Below are 23,006 nucleotides of genomic sequence, written 5' to 3'. Positions count from 1 at the left end.
ATAAAAATATGATAGGATCAAGATAAACTACATATAATTAGGGACAGAATATTTGTTGTTTTTGTTTTGTTTTCCAGCAGCAGATTCTTCTGTTTAACTGATGCCTAAAATACATTAATAGATTCACATGATGCAACAGAGCCTGAAAACAGCAGCTGCTTCTGCAAACCAGATTGTCTTCAAATACATACTGTGTAAATGGCTGTGTTTCAGGAAGTCTTTATATATATATGAGGCAATCACTCCGCTAAGAGCAGCCCTGTGTTCTATGCGGGAAATAGGACAAGCACAGCAGTTTCTCTAATGCATGGTCACCACCTAGATCAGCCACAGTCACTGAGCTCCTGAAACATTACTGTTAACTTTGGAGTTTCATGTAAATGGTAAGGTCACTAAAAAGGCAAATGAACATGATGGAATTGCTGACTCTGGCAATGGCCTGGCATGTATTATTATTCAAATTGTACTCATCCCTTCTTTTAAGCGTTGCCTGAAACATAATAGGTACTCTATAAATAGGTGTTGACTAATTTCTGAACAATAAAGGAATAATGCTGGTGCTTTAAGATAAATGATATCTTTGCAGCCAATAGTAAATCAGTATATATAACCATAGTTAATATGAATTAATAACTCCTTGAAGCAGAGAAAAACTCATTTAGTGGTCCTTAAACTTTTCTTAGCCCAAGTATAACTTAGCAGCATCTAGGAATCTACAGGTCCTAAACATTGCTGTGATCTTTCATAGAGATATATACCCATTAAATAGGTACACAAATCTTGTATTGATTATAATCTCCTTTGTGTCATTTTACATCCTTTCTTTCAACATTTACCATCTTAACTTCCCACCCTCATCAAAAGTGCAGCTTGGAGTGGAGATTCTGTGACATTCTGTCCCACCAGAGACTTAGAACCAAATGAAAAGATTGACTGCTAGTGATATAATATCATGTTTTCTTCAACAGGTTTAGTTGGGAAACGCACTTTTTCATTTCAAAATGTCTTTTCTTAACATTTATGTAACCTACAATCACCATGAAACACTAGCCATTTTAAAACCTTAAACCTTCAAAATAATATTGTTTTGTTATTGTTAGCAGCTTTCTTCAGAAAAGTTTTATTTGAAATCAAATATGGTAAAATTTATATTATTCTAACCTTGCAGTACTACCTAACTCCAAAATAAGAAGGCAGATTATTACACACACAGTCTTTTAAGTGAAGTTGAAAAGAAAATACCTCTGTGGTTTTCTGACATATAAATAAGAAATAAGAGCAAAACACATGTTTACTTCCATATTAAAAAAAATGGAGATATTCTTTGACATAATTAAGCTTTGTTTTAAAATCACACTTTATGTATATTAAGACAGATCAACTTACTTCCTTCTCTGGAATAAAGGCACTTGGTCCTCTTGTCAAGGGTTGAGATACTCTGATTCTTTTATCCTGTTTTTAAAAGAAAAGTCTTACGTATTAATGATGACTTTCTATGAAAAGTTAAATTGGTGCAAATTGACTGCTAAGGTACTAAAATAAATGGAATAAATAAATAGAATTATGTAAAATCAGAGTAAGTGTTAGGTCTTGGTTCCCCCCCCCCCCCATTGCAAAACACAAACAACAACAACAAAAACCCCATATGGCCATTGTATGAACAAGATAATGGGACAGACAAGCTCTTACCACAGTGCTGGGTACCCAGTAGGCTCCCCAAATGTCATTTCCCTCAGTCACACTCTACAGCACCATAGATTTTTTTAGCCCATATTTGACGTGACTGAAACCATCAACCTCCATAATAATCATATCTAATAGTATACTAGTACACTGTTAGACCTCAATTTGAAAGCTAAAGGAAAGGTTAAATTTTAAGAGGATTACATACAACTACCCAAAGCAATGATCTGACTTGTGTTCTTCTTTCTGAATAAAATAGGAATAAGCATATTTAATATAAAGTTTTGAAGCTTTAAGTAGGAAAATGGTAAACCTTGGAGAAGCAGAGGTTAATTTAATCTAAGAAATGGAGACTATAGCAATGCTTATTGTTCCACTGCTATTCTATTTAGTACTAACAACTGCTAGATTGCCAGAGGTAGGTCTGAGTGTTTATTTTTTTAAGTTTTTAATTTTTTTGTTAAATTGTTTTGGTGTCCCCATTCAAGTACAATTATCTCTAAGTCAGGAAAATCCGATCAGGGACTAACTTCCTTCTCCGTAGGCATGATGAAGAACTCTCAGGCTTTGAAATCCTTTTTAACCAGGAGAAGAGACAGGAGGAATGGCCACTTAATTTTCTATAATAAAAGTGACAGCCTAAGGTCCTGAAATAGAAGCCCTCCAAAGTCATTACATAAAAATAGGGACTATGCCATGGTTATAAATATTATAAAGACTGGGAAACTGAAGAACATGGGAACAGATGTCTGCTGGAAAGGAGTGTTAATATTAGGCTTGCCACCAAGCCCTCCTCAGGAAACTGCTAAAATGAGGAAGCAGCTCTAGGTGGTTCCTATCTGAGGATGGCAATAACTATTTCACATGACCTTGTGTCCTGGCCACAGCCAACTAGACCAATCAACACAGAAGCTGATCTGCAGCCCACGAGGGCCTTGATGAAAAAAGTTCTACCCAGACAGAGTTGAGGGTAATTGGCTGGACCAGTAAGATTCTAGAGTACTAGAGTTATAGGAAAGTAATGTAATCTGACAGAGAAGAGACACAAAATAGCTCTCAGAGGCAGAGGCAAAGAGAAAACAATGAAGCAGCAGCAGAGTGGCATCAACAGATACCAGCCTCTATGGGAACACCACTAGAGTTTCTACAGATTCACAAGAGAAAGTAAAGCCTAATCATCTCTTCTTTCTCTCCCTTCCCCCTCCCTCTTTTTTCTCCACAAGGTAACCTGAATTTTTTTTGTTCCTTACAATCCAAGAGCCTACCAAACACAAAACAGTTATTTAAATCCCTTACTTCATCAGGAAGCAGTCAGACATTCAACAATTCTTTGAGAACCTAATCAGATACTGTGATAGACTGAAGACATAGGTTGAGCAAAACAGATATGGTCCCTGCCCTCGGGAGCTTGGCACACAGTCTTCAACAATTTCAGGGTTCTACTGAAATAAATATAGTAAATAATGATCATCTCAAACTGCTAATGTTTCAGAAAGAAGTAGGCATCTAGGTTATATTTGTGAAGCGATGACAAATAGATCTCTATCTACTGGTGAAATACATGAGAGGATTCCATGTAAAAAGGAATAATTTAGAATTTCTAATATTGGTATTTCTTGTCTGCATCAACTATCATCTAGATTTACCTGGAAAAATAATTTAAAAGAAAATAACAGATTTCTTCCCTTTGCTAGCCTTAGTAAATTATAGAAAATAAAATTTCGAATACTCTCTATATAGTATAGCCTAATGCGCTAGTATGTGAAAAGCAATTTCCTTGACAGTTGATCATTTCAAATAAACAAAGCAGTCAGAGGAACTGATTGTGAGGACAAATCACAGGTTTGAGGGGAAAAATACCAATAGGGAGATAAGTGGAAGCTTTTATTAGGTGCATTAAAAAATACATAAAATTCAGAGAAAATATAGGGAGAGAAAAATAAACTAAAAGTGTACAAAGGGACTTTGGAGAAAGAATGATTTATTACTAATATGATTTATTTATAAAAATCATTACTTGATATATGTATCAACTGAATTTACCTTTAAATGTCTGAAATAGTTATTTTGTCTACAAAAATATTTTCTGGAATAGCAGAGAATTAAATCTGAAATACAGTTTCATCACAAATGGAACTACACACTACTGCACTTAAAAGAATATAACATCTATTAATTTTAACCAGTTGATAAGAAGCAACTGACACGATTTCATTTGTGTCAACATTCATTTGTTCATTTATTCAGCAAGTATTCACTGAGCATTCACAATGTGCTAGGCACAGTGGGGACACAAAAAAGGAGTAGACCGGCAAAAATGCATTAACTATATCATATGATATAGCCCATAGCAGATGCATATACAAAGTGATATGGGAAGACATCATTTTATTAATTGTCATTTACTTAGTCATTTTCCATTAAAGTTATGTACAGTTTTCACTATTATAAATAATGCTATGATGAATAGCTTTGTATAAAGAGACTTGGGGGCACATTTTGTGGTATTTAAGATGGTTTCTTTAGGAAGATTCCCAGATGTGGATTCACTAGGGTTTAGGTTATAAATCTTTATAAAGTTCTTGTTGCATACTACCAATATGCTAACGGAAATGTTTTACCAATTCTATTTTCATCAGCTGAGAAAATGTTCTTAACCCACTAACTTCAAAAGTGAAAAACAGCCTTCAAAAATGTGTTTGAAACTTTTAATTGTATACATATTTGAGGTAAAATTCCTTAAGCAGAGTTGTGATCAGATCTGTGTGTTTAATAATACAGTTCTGGGAGTGATGTGGTCCCTGGGCCAGAGACAAAAAAACAAAAACAAACAAAAAACAAAAAAACTACAAAATAACACCCTAAAACAAAAAACAAAACAAAACAAAACCCCAGCTGGGAAGCTAGTGCAATAGCCCAGGGGAGAGATGATGTGGCCTCATCTAAGAGAGCTATTTATACACTGAAGAGAAGGGAAAACTAACATTTTAAAGTTATACCAGCATGTATCCTTCTTCAGTTATATTTTTAAAATGGAGTCACTATTGAAAGGATCAGCTGACTTCCAGCTTCTGTAAAAGAAGCATATTTTCTGGTGAGGACTCTACTATTGTCTCGGTTGACTGTTTTGTATATATATTTTTTTAAAATAAATTTATTTATGTATTTATTTTTAGCTGTGTTGGGTCTTTGTTTCTGTGCGAGGGCTTTCTCTAGTTGCGGCGAGCGGGGGCCACTCTTCATCGCGGTGCGCGGGCCTCTCACTATCGCGGCCTCTCCTGTTGCGGAGCACAGGCTCCAGACGCGCAGGCTCAGTAGTTGCGGCTCACGGGCCCAGTTGCTCCGCGGCATGTGGGATCCTCCCAGACCAGGGCTCGAACCCGTGTCCCCTGCATTGGCAGGCAGATTCTCAACCACTGCGCCACCAGGGAAGCCCGACTGTTTTGTATATTTATATGAAGGTGAAAAAAATTTTTTTTAACGATCAAGGCAGCTTGTGAATTCTACTTAAAACTCATTTTCCTGAAAGTTTATTCCCCACCTACTTTCTATTTCTGTATGTTTTTAAAGTTGATAAAATAAAACACAAAAGAAATAGGATAGCACCATATCCAAAAGATTCCCTTTACAACCATAAGCTGGAGTTCTGGTCCCCTGTAATACCTTGTAATACCTTTCCTCAGCTTTTATTTCAAATGCAAGATGCCCAAGAACTGGGTTCCTACTTTATTCATGCCCTGATTCACTTTTCTGAAGTCTCCAGACCTGTGTTGCCTTATATGGCAGCCATCAGCCACATGTGACTACATTTAAATTAATTAAAATTAAATAAAGTTCAAAATCCAGTGGCTTAATCACGCTGGTCACATTTCAAGTGCCCAGCAGCCACATGTGGCTCTGGCTCCTACTGTACAGGCCTGTGCAGGCATCTCCATCACAGAAGGTTCCACCATCGCCGAAATGCTGCTCGAGACTACATCTGATTTTCTTTTAATCACATCTTCAGGCATTTCAATGCCTTTTTGAAATGTTAAATGACTGCTCTGCAGAGTTATTGGTCTGACGGTCACACCTACTGAATCCCATGACCAAGCATCTTAATGTAATTGCAGAAATCCTCTCAACCGAATTGAGAGTGAATCCAGACAGAAACAATTCAGGAAAAGAAAAAAAAACAAAATCAGCCAGTTCTGAGAATCTTTGTCTCAATGTCTGCACATATTACAGTCTGCAAAAAATATCAAGGACTTTTTTTTTTTCTTTTTTCCCCTTTTAAGAAATTACGGTAGAAAAACACATAACATGAGCTCTACCCTCCTAACAAGCTAAGTGCACAGTACAGTACTGAAAACAGATGTCCAGGACTTTGTCATCTGGCATAACTGAAACTTTACACCCACTGAACAACAGCTGCCCACACTCTTCAGATCCCAGCTGAGATGCGACCCCTGCAATCACCGGTCTTCTCACCTCCATGGACAATTCACATCCGCTTCTTGCTAGGCAACTCTCCCCTAGCTCAGCTTTCCTAGCACTGAACCATCAAATCCACTGACTTCTTTGAACACTTCTACACTCTTCCTAGACATTCCTTGCATTTCCTTCATTGACGTTCATTCTCTCAAGTGAGTGTTCTCGTCCATAGCTTCCATCTTCTTGATACAAACAAAACTCTACTGAACTGTTGAGCTTCACTATACTGGGGGGAGGAGGGTGGAGCAGATTAAGGAGAGAGAAGGGCATGTGATGTGAAAAACAAGCAAGCCCTGCGACTGACTGCTGTACCTTTGCTATTGAGCTCAGAGCTAGCTCTGCTCTGCCCTTCTGTCTGGCTTTGGGGCATTTCGAACAGCTGGGGCATTTTGGAACCTTAAACTCAACATGTTTTAAACTAATCTCCTACCCTAAACAGGTTGTTCCTCACTTTCCTCTATAAGTTACAAATCACCACACAACACCAGTAACCCTGGCTCCGATTTACAGAGTTATCTTTGACTCTTCACCCAAGAATCTGCATTCAAACAGCTGCTAAATCCTATAATTCCCTCTTCCCAACAAAATCTTTCAGTTACCCTTTCCCCAGCTCCATCTCAACCATAAGAGTGTCTCTCATGCTGAGAAATATTTTCCCCTCACAGCTGAGAATCATGTCAATTCCAGGCCCTTGCTTTTGAGGAGATAACAGATAAAAGTGTAAAAAAACACACAAAGTACAAGACAAAACAATATCTCATTTTAAAAATTTTCTTCTATTTTCCCTAAAGCATAATAAAACACCCCAAACTGGAACAGCTGTAATATACTTTCTCAACAGATGCTACTCTTAATAGAAGAATTCCAGGGTTGTTCTATATTAGAAGTGAAAATAACCCACAGCTACACTAATTTTGAGGAATAATATTGCCGTGTTTTCCTCTCTTAAGTATAAAGCTAATATCTTATCCTGGGGAATATGTGACTTTGATCATATACTCATATACTAGTGAGTCTTACACAATGACCTTGAAATCATAAACCTTGTTTCATTTCTGTGAAAAAATAAAACCAAAAAACAAGTCCTGGATTTTTTAAAAACTGTACTGTCCGTTACAGTATCCACTAGTCACATGTGGCTCTTTAAATTTAAGTTGATTAACATTAAATAGAAGTTAAAAACTAAGTGTCTTGATTGCAGTAGCCACATTTAAAGTGTATAATAGCTACATGTAGCTAGTGGGTACCAAGCTGGATTTTTCTATCATTGCCAAAAGTTCTATGGTACAGCATTGTTCCATAGCATTGATTAGTCTTGATTTCAGCTACTCGGATAATGCAAAGATACAAAATGGTTAAAAATTCAGGAATGAACATAAGCAGAATAAACAAGTATTAAGGTAACTTCATAGAAATAAAAAAAATTATTTGGATAGTAAGACTGGAAAACCAATAAAACCAACAAATTAACCACGATGGCAGAAAAGTTGGCAGATGCCATTCTTCAGAGTCTTAATTTGATGACAACTTTCAAATCACTACCTTAAAAAGAAGAAAGGAAATTCTCTAAAATGTTGACGCATGTTAAAAATAAAAGGGGGTATAAAATATTTAAGAAATTTTAAACAATAGTAAATTTAATTGTGATTTGTCTTCAAATATCTTAGACAGCAGTCACAGTATTTGCATACATTTTATTCCATAAAATCCTACCATTTCAATCAAGAGAAAAACTAGTTATAAAATAAGAACTGATACTTTTTATGTATCAGTTCCATGTGTCCTAAGAGATTATTTTACAAGGGTTGTGATCTCAAGAATGCTACATAAGGAAAGTTTCTTTTTTCAGATGTGTTATTATAGCTGAAAGAAGTTATGCTTGAAATTCATCAGGTGAAATTATGCCTATTAAGTAATTATGTGCTGGAAAACAAAACACTAAAAGGATAAAGATGAATTATATTTAGAAAATTGCTTATTTTGACACTTAACTGCTAGGCAATTTACTAGATCACTTTATATAAATTAATCCCACTAGAAAGTTACGTGGATGTTAGGAATTCTTAAAATTATGAGACTTTAGAGGTAATCAGCAAATTACTTGCCCCTAAAAGGCCAACTGCTAAGGAGAATTAATTGCTGCATTTTAAGCTATTAAATATCTTTAAAATAAATTATTCAATTTAATTTTTATATTTCTCTTCTTTAGTTTATTTCATTAAAAATGGAAAAGCAAAAAACATACAAATTCTATCCATTAAAATGTAAAAGCTGCTTATGAATTTATATCTATGGGAGACAATAATATTGAGAGTAATGTGTATAATTAACTTTACATACAGACACTAAGAGGTTAAAAATATGTGTTCAACATATAAAAAATTCTGGCAAAACAGAAATTTGACTCCACTTAACATACTAATCCCTCAATTTTTGAAGATTTTTAAAGGTATCCTTAGAAGATAATTTAATAGCTTCAACATTTTTTTAACATACTATAATGACAAAATATCTTAAGTATAAAACACATGTCCCAAATACAAATTTTAATTGTGACTATAAGAAAGCTAACTGCAATTATCAATACAAACAGTAAATTACAGTTGTTGACTCTCCTTCTATTCTTTTTAGATGTTCCATTTTGGCAGAAACCACTGCAAAAAGGGCAGAGATGGGCAGGTGGCTCTATGCTATGAAATAATGCTGATGTCATCTTTTTATTCCTTAGCAGACAATCTCAGGAGTAATGACTGGGTTTATAGAAATTGATGATATTACATATTTCAGAAGGAAAGGGCAAATAGAAAAGAACACAGAGATATTCTAAAAACTCTCCATTCCTAAATGAGAAAAGGACGGGTTTTAAATTAGATTAATTGTAATAGATTTTTAATTTTATAGTAAACTCAAATTTAAATGTCTGTCATTACCTGGAATATACATTACTTCCCACCATCCCAAAATGGCCTAAAAGACTGTTTAATAAAATTGTGACTTCTCCTACTCTAGGTTAAAATATGTATTGACCTTCAATATAATAAAGGTATGTATTATAATAACTAACTGAGATCTAAGGTCATTTAGTGAGAAAAGATTGGTAAGCAGAAAACAGCAATAGCATCAAGGGCAAGAATCTTGCAAATCACACAACATCTCTTCTATTCCTTGGAGCTAGAGTGGTATAGGGACCCCAAGAGCACCAGGAGCCCAGCCCCACATGTAGGGTGTGGCAGAAATTTGCAGACACTCTTAAGAGCACTTGAAATTCCCCTTCATAAGTGGGGAATCCTGTCTCCAAGATCCTGAGATTTCAGTTCCCCTTCTAACCAAGCTATTAAAACCAAGGCTACCAAGCCCTTTCTGCAACAGCTCCACCACTGGGTATAGTCACTTGAGGAACACTGCAAAGATCTTGTAACTAATAACATGAATTTCAGCCTTCTTCAACAACACATACTGAGTAAGATTTTTAACTTGAACTCTCAAAACATTTCCACTAAAAGTACTGCATTTATCAATTTCCCTACCTCCTCATCCCCCTACTAAGCTGTCAGGTGCTAGTGGGTTGGGACAGTACTTTGTTCATCTTGGAGTATTTCAACTTTAGTATGGTGTATGGTGTCAGGTAAACTTCAGGTCCATTTTTGAAAGTTTTACATAATGGCCATTTGAATAACAGCATCTCTTTTCAAAAAATGAGCTGCAGGAAATGAATTAAGCAACTCTCACTACAAAAACAAAAAACCTCGGTGTGCCATTTGGTAGGAAGAGTTAGATAAATTTTGTTTTACTAACTTGTGGGCCTAAAGATAAACAAACTCACCTACTGAGTACTCTGGAAACAGTAGCCATGAGTACTACTATTACTAGTAGAAATCAGCAGTAGCTGTTGTAGTAGATGCAATTAAGTACACAAAGATGAATGGACCTCATCCTAGCACTAAAAGAATTAAAAATTAATATCCATAGAGCAAAGTTTCTAAACTTTGAGTTTCTAAATGAGCTTCCCCTTGGCTAGTAACAAAATCCCTTAAATTTTACTCATTAGAACACATGGGTGACCCTGTTCAAAGTGCAGGTAAGTTTTCATATTTACACCCTGTCTATGAAATGGCAAACTTCTAAAAACAAAGGACCACAAGTACCCTCTACAACCACAGAGTGACACAAACCTACAAAGAAGAACAAATATGGGCCTAGGATAGCCTTTAAACTACACCATTAGCTAATCCTTTAAACTGAAAGTAAATTTAAAATCATGCTCAAGTCCAGTGCCATCCAGAGGCAAGTAGCAAAGAATACACCTCGTTTTCCACTTTCCATGTAATACCACAGAGTAGCGTAAATCAATTAAGTTAGGTTTACTTGTAAATTAAAAATTGGTATTTCTAACATGGCAGATCTTCTCTGTGTCCTGTGGAATTTAGATAGATTTGAACCAGCATTTCCTGAGGCTCTGCCCTCCTTTTTTATCTCTATTGAAATTCTACCCATTCTTCCTCTAAGACCCAGCTCAAATACCAACTCTTTTGGTCTTCTTCCACTCCCACCAACTCTCAAGCTCTTCTAGTAATTTAAATCTATTCTTCTTAAGATTCACAATTATATTTTGTTTCTCTCTTGTAGCTATTAACATATATCATTATCTTATCACTCCCTTCAGACCATAAGTAAGCTCCTAAAAGAGCAGGATCAATTTCTAACATGGTATCTATAGCATTACAGTACAGCAACATGAAAATAGTAAACGCTCATACATTTGTTGAATTGAACTGAGGAGACAGGAGTCTGGTACAGGCTCTTCCATCCCTTTTCTCTTCCTTCAGCAGGGAAGAGCATCCTGTGGACTCGAGGCAGTTCTCTGGACTCTTATTGAGAAATACCAATAAATTAAACTAATAACCACAGTCCTGGACATCAATCCACTACCTTCCTTATACCCTCTGGGCTCCCTATGTGACAAATATTCACTTTTCTCCATTTGTTTATCTTTTTATGTTGTTAAAACAAGCAGGACCTGCAACTTCCTATAATTTGTACTACTTTCTTAAAAACCAGTAATAATATTGCATGCTGTGACACTGATCCTGAGCAACCAAGGGTCCCATAAAAGCTCTTAAGTGTTAAGCACTTTCTTTAGAGATGCAGAATGACAAAATATACTTGTTGAACATGCTGTAAAATTTTGGGCTAAGGCCAAGAAAATGAGAAGAGAACTATGCCTTGTACCTGAGATAATGCAACTTCATAATAGCTACCTAACTCAATGCTTCCTTATTAACATACAGACAATATACTTTTCTACCACTAATTATAAGATCACTCCCCAGGTCCCACAAAAGTATTAAGAAGTGCTTTACTTCCATACAAACAATTTTTATTTATTTATTTATTTTTGGCTGCGCTGCAGGCTTGTGGGATCTTAGTTCACCAAGACCAGGGATCGAACCCAGGCCCCTGGCAGTGGAAGCGCAGAGTCCTAACCACTGCACCACCAGGGAATTCCCTCAAACAATTTTTAATATTCTGTAATGTGTAATAGTAAAACTTGCTTTTAATTTTAGAAAGCTTTACCTATTAAAATTATGTTCTAATTAGATTAAAAGAATAAACATTGGGAGTTTTTGAAATTTAGACTCCTATTAGAGACAATTACAGTTACAGAACATTCTAATATTACTAAGTATATGGCTGAGAGTTACTAGTCTTTTGGAGAAACAAAAAATATGCTGTGAATGTAGTTACCTGGTATATGAAGGAAAAGTACAGTTTTAAGTCAAACATCTGTATTTAGTATCTACCACCCATGTTGTAACAAAATCAAAAGGCCTCTAGGTTATTCTAATGAAACAGAATGACAGGACAGTTTCCAGGTTTTTCAACACACAATGATTAACAAAATACAGGTCACTTGCTCAGCTTAGAGTAATCAGGGAAAAAAACATTAAATACAATTGATTTCTAGAGATTTTCAAAACAAGCATTTAGCCATTTGAAAAACCAGTACTTCTTTATACAATGAGTTGTCAAAAATAACAAGAACTCAGGCTCTCATTTAAATTGAGAAAGTACCTTTCACACAGCCTGCCAGGAACACAACTGAGCAAATTAAAGTATGTTCAGTTTCACATCGAATTATATTAAACTTCAGTTTCAATACAATTGAAAAGAACAGAAGTTTGAAAGGAACAATTGTGTTTTAATTTTTGCCTAGAATAGAAAATAGGATTTGTCTCATGAACTTCATCGCTTCATCTCTATTTTGTCAATCCCTAAATCTATAAACAGAGGACTACAAAACTGTGCTTTAATGTATACAGGTAAACTTAAAACCTGTTATAATTGGAATTAAAACCAGTTGCTATGCTCATGTAAGTAGATGGCTCACAAACTTTTTGATGTCAGAACCTCTTTATATTGTTAAAAATTATTGACCCCAAAAAGCTTTTGTTAATGTGAGTGATATCTATCAATAATTATTATATTAGAAATTAAATCAAAGAAATAATTTAAATATTAATTCACTTAAAAATAAAAATAGAAGTAATAAACCCATTACATTTTAACACAAATGAATTTTTTTGAAACTACAGATTCCAAAACAAAACAAAACAAATTTACTAAGAAGAGTAGCATCATTATACATTTGTGCAAATATCTGGCTTAAAGAGAACTGGATTCTTATATCCACTTCTGTATTCAATCTGTTTGTTGTACAACATGAAGAAAATCCAGCCTCACAGATACCACATTAAGACTTGACAAGTAGTAGCTTTTAAGTTTGTTGGAATGCAGAATCTGAAACCACATCAATAAACTTCTTACTCTGTTACATAAAAACCCATTGGTTTGAGATTGGTTCAAGATGGTGGAGTAGAAGGACGTGTGCTCACTCCCTCTTGCGAGAGCACCGTAATCACAACTAACTGCTGAACAATCATCGACAGGAAGACACTGGAACTCAAAAAAAAGATACCCCGCATCCAAAAACAAAGGAGAAGCCACAATGAGACGGTAGGAGGGATGCAATCACAATAAAATCAAATCCCATAACTGATGGGTGGGTGACTCACAAACTGGAGAACACTTATAGCACAGAAGTCCACCCACTGGAGTGAAGGTTCTGAGCTCCACATCAGGCTTCCCAACCTGGGGGTCTGGCAATGGAGGGAGGAATTCCTAGAGAATCAGACTTTGAAGGCTAGAGGGATTTGATTGCAGGACTTCGACAGGACTGGGGGAAACAGAGACTCCACTCTTGGATGGCACAAACAAAGTAGTGTGCGCATCGGGACCTGGGGGAAGGAGCAGTGACCCCGTAGGAGACTGAACCAGACCTACCTGCTAGTGGTGGAGGGTCTCCTGTGGAGGCGGGGGGGGGCTGGCTGTGGCTCACTGGGGGGACAAGGTCACTGGCAACAGAAGTTCTGGAAAGTGCTCCTTGGGGTGAGCCCTCCCAGAGTCCACCATTAGCCCCACCAAAGAAACAGGTAGGCTCCAGTGCTGAGTCGCCTCAGGCCAAACAACCAACAGGGAGGGAACCTAGCCCCACCCATCAACAGACAAGCAGATTAAAGTTTTACTGAGCTCTGCCCCCCAGAGCAACACCCAGCTCTACCTACCACCAGTCCCTCCCATCAGGAAGTCTGCACAAGCCTCTTAGCTAGCCTCATGCACCAGAGGGCAGACAGCAGAAGCAAGAAGAACCACAATTCTGCAGCCTGTGGAAGGAAAACCACATTCACAGAAAGATAGACAAAATGAAAAGGCAGAGGACTTTGTACCAGATGAAGGAACAAGATAAAACCCGAGAAAAACAACTAAAAGAAGTGGAGATAGGCAAACTTCCAGGAAAAGAATTCAGAATAATGATAGTGAAGATGATCTAGGGCCTCAGAAAAAGAATGGAGGCAAAGATTAAGAAGATGCAAGAAATGTTTAACAAAAACCTAGATGAATTAAAGAACAAACACTTAGAAGAATTAAAGAACAAACAAACAGAGATGAACAATACAATAACTGAAATGAAAAATACACTAGAAGGAATCAATAGCAGAATAACCAAGGCAGAAGAACAGATAAGTGACCTGGAAGACAGAATGGTGGAATTCACTGCCATGGAACAGAATAAAGAAAAAAGATGAAAAGAAATGAAGACAGCCTAGGAGAAGAGAGAGAGAAAAGACCCGAGAAAATATGTGAAGAGATTATAGTCGAAAACTTCCCTAACATGGGAAAGGAAATCGCCACCCAAGTCCAGGAAGCACAGAGTCCCAGGCAGGATAAACCCAAGAAGAAACATGCCGAGACACATAGAAATCAAATTGACAAAAATTAAAGACAAAGAAAAGTTACTGAAAGCAACAAGGGAAAAATGAAAAATAACATACAAGGGAACTCCCATAAGGTTAACAGCTGATTTCTCAGCAGAAACTCTACAAGCAAAAAGGGAGTGGCACTATATATTTAAAGTGATGAAAGGGAAGAACCTACAACTAAGATTACTCTACCTGGCAAGGATCTCATTCAGATTCAACGGAGAAATCAAAAGCTTTACAGACAAGCAAAAGCTAAAAGAATTCAGCATCACCAAACCAGCTCTACAACAAATGCTAAAGGAACTTCTCTAAGTGGGAAACACAAGAGAAGAAAAGGACCTACAAAAACAAACCCATAACAATTAAGAAAATGGTAATGGGAACATACATATCAATAATTACCTTAAACGTGAATGGATTAAATGTTCCAACCAAAAGCCACAGGGTCACTGAATGGATACAAAAACAAGACCGATATATATGCTGTCTACAAGAGACCCACTTCACACATAGGGACACATACAGACTGAAAGGGAGGGGATGGAAAAAGATAGTCCATGAAAATGGAAATCAAAAGAAAGCTGGAGTAGCAACAGTCATATTAGATAAAATAGACTTTAAAATACAGAATGTTACAAGAGACAAGGAAGGACACCACATAATGATCAAGGGATGAATCCAAGAAGAAGATATAACAATTATAAATATATATGCACCCAACATAGGAGTACCTCAATACATAAGGCAACTGCTAACAGCTATAAAAGGGAAAATCGACAGTAACACAATAATAGTGGGGGATTTTACACCTCACTTAGACCAATGGACAGATCATCCAGACAGAAAATTAATATGGAAACACAAGCTTTAAATGACACAATAGACCAGATAGATTTAATTGATATTTATAGGACATTCCATCCAAAAACAGCAGATTACACTTTCTTCTCAAATGCACACGGAACATTCTCCAGGATAGATCCCATCTTGGGTCACAAATCAAGCCTAGGTAAATTTAAGAAAACTGAAATCATATCAAGCATCTTTTCCAACCACAACACTATGAGATTAGAAATAAATTACAGGGGAAAAAACATAAAAAACACAAACACATGGAGGCTAAACAATACGTTACTAAATAACTAAGAGATTGCTGAAGAAATCAAAGAGGAAATGAAAAAATACCTAGAGACAACTTACAACGAAAACATGATGATCCAAAACCTATGGATGCAGCAAAAGCAGTTCTAAGAGGGAAGTTTATAGCAATACAAGCCTACCTCAAGAAACAAGAATAATCTCAAGTAAACAATCTGATCTTACACCTAAAGGAACTAGAAAAAGAAGAACAAACAAAACCCAGAGTTAGCAGAAGGAAACAAATCATAAAGATCAGAGCAGAAATAAATGATATAGAAACAAAGAAAACAATCGCAAAGATCAATAAAACTAAAAGCTGCTTCTTTGAGAAGATAAACAAAATTGATAAACCTTTAACTAGACACATCAAGAAAAAGAGGGAGAGGATTCAAATCAATAAAATTCAAAATGAAAAAGGAGAAGTTACCATGGACACCGCAGAAACACAAAGCATCATAGGAGACTACTACAAGCAACTCTATGCCAATAAAATGGACAACCTGGAAGAAATGGACAGATTTTTAGAAAGGTATAACCTTCCAAGACTGAACCAGGAAGAAATAGAAAATATGAACAGACCAATCACAAGTAATGAAATTGAAACTGTGATTAAAAATCTTCCAACAAACAAAAGTCCAGGACCAGATGGCTTCACAGGTGAATTCTATCAAACATTTAGAGAAGAGCTAGCACCGATCCTTCTCAAACTCTTCCAAAAAATTGCAGAGGAAGGAACACTCCCAAACTCATTCTATGAGGCCACCATCACCCTGATACCAAAACCAGATAAAGATACTACAAAAAAAGAAAATTACAGATCATTATCACTGATGAATATAAATGCAAAAATCCTCAACAAAATACTAGCAAATATGATCTAACAACACATTAAAAGGATCATACACCATGATCAAGTGGGATTTATCACAGGGATGCAAGGATTCTTCAATATATGCAAATCAATCAATGTGATACACCATATTAACAAACTAAAGAATAAAACCCATATGATCACCTTAATAGATGCAGAAAAAGTTTTTGACAAAACTCAATACCCATTTATGATAAAAATTCTCCAGAAAGTGGGCATAGAGGGAACCTACCTCAACATAATACAGGCCATATATGACAAACCCACAGCCAACATCATTCTCAATGGTGAAAAACTGAAAGCATTTCCTCTAAGATCAGGAACAAGGCAAGGATATCCACTCTCGCCACTATTATTCAACATAGTTTTGGAAGTCTTAGCCACGGCAATCAGAGAAGAAAAAGAAATAAAAGGAATACAAATTGGAAAAGAAGAAGTAAAACTGTCACTGTTTGCAGATGACATACTATACATAGAGAATCCTAAAGATGCCACCAGTAAACTACTAGAGCTAATCAATAAATTTGGTAACTTTCAGGATACAAAATTAATGTACAGAAATCTCTTGCATTCCTATACACCAACAACAAAAGATCAGAAAGAGAAATTAAGGAAACAATCCCATACACCATTGCAACAAAAAGAATAAAATACCTAGGAATAAACCTACCTAAGGAGGTAAAAGACCTGTACTCAGAAAACTATATGACATTGATGAATGAAATCAAAGATGACACAAACAGCTGGAGAGATATACCATGTTCTTGGATTGGAAGAATCAATATTGTGAAAATGACTATACTACCCAAAGCAGTCTACAGATTCAATGCAATCCCTATCAAATTACCAGTGGCATTTTTTGCAGAACTAGAACAAAAATATTAAAATTTGTATGGAGACACAAAAGACCCTGAATAGCCAAAGCCTTGAGGGAAGAAAAGAGAGCTGGAGGAATCAGACTCGCTGACTTCAGACTACACTACAAAGCTATAGTAATCAAGGCAATATGGTACTGGCACAAAAACAGAAATATAGATCAATGGAACAAGATAGAAAGGCCAGAGATAAACCCACACACCTACGGTCAACTAATCTATGACAAAGGAGGCAAGGATATACAACGGAGAAAAGACAGTCTTTTCAATATGTGGTGCTGGGAAAACTGGACAGCTAAATGTAAAAGAATGAAATTAGAATACTCCCTAATACCATACACAAAAATAAACTCAAAATGGATTAGAGACCTTAGTGTAATACTGGACGCTATAAAACTCTTAGAGGAAAACATAGGCAGAACTCTCTTTGACATAAATCACAGCAAGATCTTTTTTGATCCACCTCCTAGAGTAATGGAAATAAAAACAAAGATAAACAAATGGGACCTAATGAAACTTCAAAGCTTTTGCACAGCAAAGGAAACCATAAACAAGACGAAAAGACAACCCTCAGAATGGGAGAAAATATTTGCAAACGAATCAACTGACAAAGGATTAATCTCCAAAATATATAAACAGCTCATGCAGGTCAATATTAAAGAAACAAACAACCCAATCCAAAAATGGGCAGAAGACCTAAATAGACATTTCTCCAAAGAAGACATACAGATGGCCAAGAAGCACATGAAAAGCTGCTCAACATCACTACTTATTAGAGAAATGCAAATCAAAACTACCAAGAGGTATCACCTCACACCAGTTAGAATGGGCATCATCAGAAAATCTACAAACAACAAATGCTGGAGAGGGTGTGGAGAAAAGGGAACCCTCTTGCACTGTTGGTGGGAATGTAAATGGATACAGCCACTATGGAGAACAGTATGGAGGTTCCTTAAAAAACTAAAAATAGAATTACTATATGACCCAGCAATCCCACTACTGGGCATATATCCAGAGAAAACCATAATTCAAAAAGACACATGCACCCCAATGTTCATTGCAGCACTATTTACAATAGCCAGGTCATGGAAGCAACCTAAATGCCCAACAACAGATGAACGGATAAAGAAGATGTACATATGTACATATATACAATGGAATATTACTCAGCCATAAAAAGGAACACAGCTGGGTCATTTGCAGAGACATGGATGGATCTAGAGACTGTCATAAGGAGTGAAGTACGTCAGAAAGGGAAAAACAAATATCGTATATTAACACATATATGTGGAACCTAGAAAAATGGTACAGATGAACCGGTGTGCAGGGCAGAAATAGAGACACAGATGTAGAGAACAAATGTATGGACACCAAGGGGGGAAAGTGGCAGGGGGGTGGGGGTGGGGGTGGGGGTGGGATGAATTGGGAGATTGGGATTCACATGTATACACTAATATGTATAAAACAGGTAACTAATAAGAACGTGCTGTATAAAAAATAAATAAAATAAAATTCAAAAATTAAAAAAAAAATCCATTTTTTTATCTTACACTTTGAAGGGATTGTTTACCCATGCATGATTTTGTATTATTAACCATTGGTCATTTAGAAAATAGTGGATCACTGCATTTGACAGGTTTTCCAAAGTTGACACATTGAATATATTATTTAAAATAAAATGTGTTAATGTCAGCACTGTTCATATCAGAAACATCTTTAAGTTTTGAGAAGTTGTCAAGCTCATGGTCAAGATACCTGTTTTCCAAAATTCTTTTCTCCTCAAAGTTCAAATTTTATCATTGGCAATAAACTGTACCAGTTGTTTTCCTGGGAGTGATGGATTCGCTTTGTTCATTTTTATAAAAATGTCTACTAAATACCCAAGTCTGAATAACCATAGCTATGAGTCGGTCATTTTTTCATATAAAAATGGTATTCAAAAAAAATGACTAGTTTGGCTCACAACTCAGTCACACAGCTGCTTTTCCTCAAGACAGCCACCATACTTTGGCATGGAGAAGAGCTTTGTTTATATTCTCCATTTTGAGACAGAGACTATTAAAATGATAAGTATTCAATGGTCAGGATTTAATAAAATGCATAATTTTTACTGTTTCATCAAGGATACTCTTCAGTGAACCTGACTTTTCTTGTGTGTGTGAATACAGGGTGGTGAGTTAAATAATGATTATTATTTCAGTGTAATGTCACTGCTTTGATTTTGTGCTAAAAGCCGGAGGTCCACAGCCACACTTTGGGAACCACTGACTGAAATAAATGTTTCCAATACACTCTCGTCTCTCCTCCTTTTAATTATGTATCCTCATAAATGGTTTCGGTTGCAAAAGGATTGCTAAAAGTAACCTTTACGTGAAGACAAAGTGTTAAGAAACCATTAAGAACAATTATTATTTTTTACTTTTCTCATTACTACGTGGTCATAGAACTTCTGTGGAAGTGTTCATTTCCTTATTTGTAAAATAAACTTAATTGTAAAACAATTAAGCATGAATGATCAAGAAAACCCTATAACAGAAGAGCAATGTAGAAGGGGTGCAAGCTCTACCATATAGTAAAACATAGTACTTTTATAATTAGAGGAGTTGTGTTAGCACATAAATAGAAAAACCAATGGAACTTCCCTAATTATGACTCAAAATCCAGAAACAATAAAAAAATTGATAATTCAACTACACACACACACACACACTGAAAAGAAAAAAAAAACCTTTTGTATGGTACAAAAACACAATAAACAAAATCAGAAGACAAATATTTGCAATTTAACACAGACAATGGCAAATATATCAATTATATAAGGAGATCCTGAAAATCATGAGGGAAAAACCAACAACCAGATCAAAAAGTGAACAAAGAATGGGCAATTAACAGAAGAAATAACTCATAAAAAGAAAAGCAAATATTATATTTCACACACCAGATTGACAGAAATCCAAGTTAGGCAACATATTTATTGACAAGATTATAGGGGAACAGGCATTCCCAAAAACTGTGGGAATGCAAAATCAAACAAACCCCCCCCCATAGGAATTTGACAATGTCTAGAAAAATTACATATTCATCTACCCTTTGACCCAGCAATCCCACTTGCAGGAATCTAACCTATCAATACAGCCATAAAATAGGATGAGGAAAATGTCTATATACAAAAATAATTTGAACCTGAATTTAATCAAGCCTTCAGCCCCAACTTCAAATTCATAGGAAACAGAAGGTTAGAGGAGCAGGTGAAATGACAACACGAGGAAGCATAGAAAACTATCCAGGTTACAAAATATTCTAGAGGACAGCTGAAAACAACAAGTTAAAGCCATGAAAAACAAAAACAAAAATAAAAGGAGGAACTACTGCTAAGAGAGACTTAAAAGACCTAACAACCAAATGTAATGGTGGACCTAATTCAGAAAGAGTTACCTCGAAAAAGACATTAAACAATTGGCAGGAACTTGAATAAGATGAGGTATTAAATGACATCAAGCAATTATTGCTAATTTTGTTAAGTGTGATACTGGCATTGTAGCTATACAAGAATGTGTCTGTATATTTTAGAAATGCATACTAACATATGTAGGGGTAAAAGGAAATGAGTTTTGAGATTTAATTTAAATTACTTCAGCAACAATAACAACAACACAGGATTGATAAAGTAAGAGTAGCAAAATCTTGCCAATATTGAATTTGGTGATAGGTTTTGGAGGCTCATTACACTGTTCTTTCTGCTTTTGTGTAGAGTGATATTTTTCACGATAATTTTTTTAAAGGTGCCTAGCAAAGTCCCTGACATGAAACAGGCATTTAATAAATGACAATTATTACAATAAAGTTTTGGTAGTTTACAAGTTAAAGAGAAAAAAATGTGTTATGCATATTTAAACCTTACTAAGATTAAGCATTGTAACTTTTATAAAGAAGAACTATTATTCATTCAACATTTTTTTTTTGATTTTTTAAAGATTGTTATCTGGAAGGTCTTGGGCTAAGAACTGGAAGTATAAAGATAAATAAAGCATAGGTGCTGACCTCAAGGAAACATGAGGTGAATAAATTTGGATGCACAGTTACAATACCTGTTAGGAGCTTCAATGGAGATGACCAAGATAGGAAAGCCTAATTCTGCAAGAGGATGGATCAAAATTGCCCTCCGGATGGGATAATTCTTTACGAAGAAATAAAGATTTGTTAGACTACCTAGAAAAGGATGGCTAGGTCCATGAGGGTACGACATCCCAGGGAAAAGGAATAGAAAATACAAAGACAATTATACTCCAATAAAGATGTTAAAAAAAAAAAGAAAAGAAAATACAAAGACATGACACATTTGGGGAACTATATGCTGTTTCTATATGATCCCTGAATATTTCTCAGGGAATAAGACTTGAGACATAAGCAAGAGCCATATCATGAATGCCAAGAGTTTTGACTTCATATAAATGACAGACAATATTAAAAGGATATTGTCTTTTGAGAAAGCATTTCTGACATCAGTTGGAAAATGGACTGGGGTGGGGAAGTTGGAGGAAATAAAGCCCATTATAAGGCTACTATAAGTTCTAGGAAGGAGATGACTTGGCTTAACTAAGCAGTATGGATTAAGAAAAGGAATTATGTTGAGAGCTTTTTAGGAGGTAGAATAAACGGAATTGAGTGACTGGCTATGAGGATAGTGAGAGACGTCTAGGATGCCTCGCAGAATTCGGAATTGGATGAATGGATGGATGAATAATGGTGACACCAACTGGTATAAAAGAAATCAGAAGAATGAGGCAGCTTGGATTGAGGTTGATACTAATAATCCAGAGATATACGTTTATAAGGCAGGTATATGGAAGGATATGGGGTTCAGGGAGATGAAATTGCTGGCAAGAGTCAAGTGCTTTATCATTTTAATCTGCACTTAAAGACCCAAACTTCCTATCATGCATAACACCATAACATTTAATAACTTCATACCAGGTTCGCATACCGCCTGCTCACGAACTTTCTTTCAGTGACTCTATTATGCTTTCCGCTTCCATCACCACTACTGGTTTTAGGCTATTACTTTATCCCCAGTGGGGGGTGGGGATTGGGGGAAGAACAGTAGAAACAAAGAAGGTAAGGTTTTCGACATTCTGGCCCTTACCTAGCTTTCCAGTGTTTGTTTTCCAAGTGTTCCCGACACGAACACTTCACTTCGGCTACACTGATTTGCTGACTCCCAAATACTCCTTTGCATATTTCTGTTCCTTCATCCCTGAACCTCCATGTGGAATGCCATGTCCCCTCTTCATATTTATTACAAAGTTGCTCACTCATCTCATAAGGCCCAACTGAGTTCCTACATACACTATACTGAATCATTCAAATCCAGTGAACTGTCTCCTTTCTGGGTCATACCTTTACACATGTCTTTATCTTCTCTATCACCAATTTGACTATAAATGAAGTGTTCCATCTTAACTTGAATAATTAATTCAAATCAGGTGCTCAATAAATGTTGATTGAGCACAATTTTCCTATGTATTACTGAGCCTATTACACAGTTAATGATACTAAGTAACAATTTTTGGACAACCACCACTTTAAAAATCATTTCTTGGCATTCTGGACTCATGGTAGTCCTAAAAAACACACCACACACACACA

General features: G+C 36.0%; 1 protein-coding gene across 1 annotated transcript in view; it reads right to left on the bottom strand.

Moving 5' to 3' along the window:
- The window catches only part of SESN3 (sestrin 3), a 73,691-nt gene that overhangs the window by 25,124 nt on the left and 25,561 nt on the right, over positions 1-23,006 (bottom strand). Inside the window, exon 2 of the mRNA XM_036860372.1 lies at positions 1,387-1,452. Within this exon, the coding sequence (XP_036716267.1) occupies positions 1,387-1,452 (66 nt within the window). The remainder of the gene's footprint in view (positions 1-1,386; positions 1,453-23,006) is intronic.

The sequence above is a fragment of the Balaenoptera musculus genome, chromosome 8 (assembly GCF_009873245.2).
Source record: "Balaenoptera musculus isolate JJ_BM4_2016_0621 chromosome 8, mBalMus1.pri.v3, whole genome shotgun sequence".
NCBI classification, from domain to species: Eukaryota; Metazoa; Chordata; class Mammalia; order Artiodactyla; family Balaenopteridae; genus Balaenoptera; species Balaenoptera musculus.
Note: the sequence above shows the minus strand (reverse complement) of the source record. Positions and strands in the feature narration are given on the sequence as shown.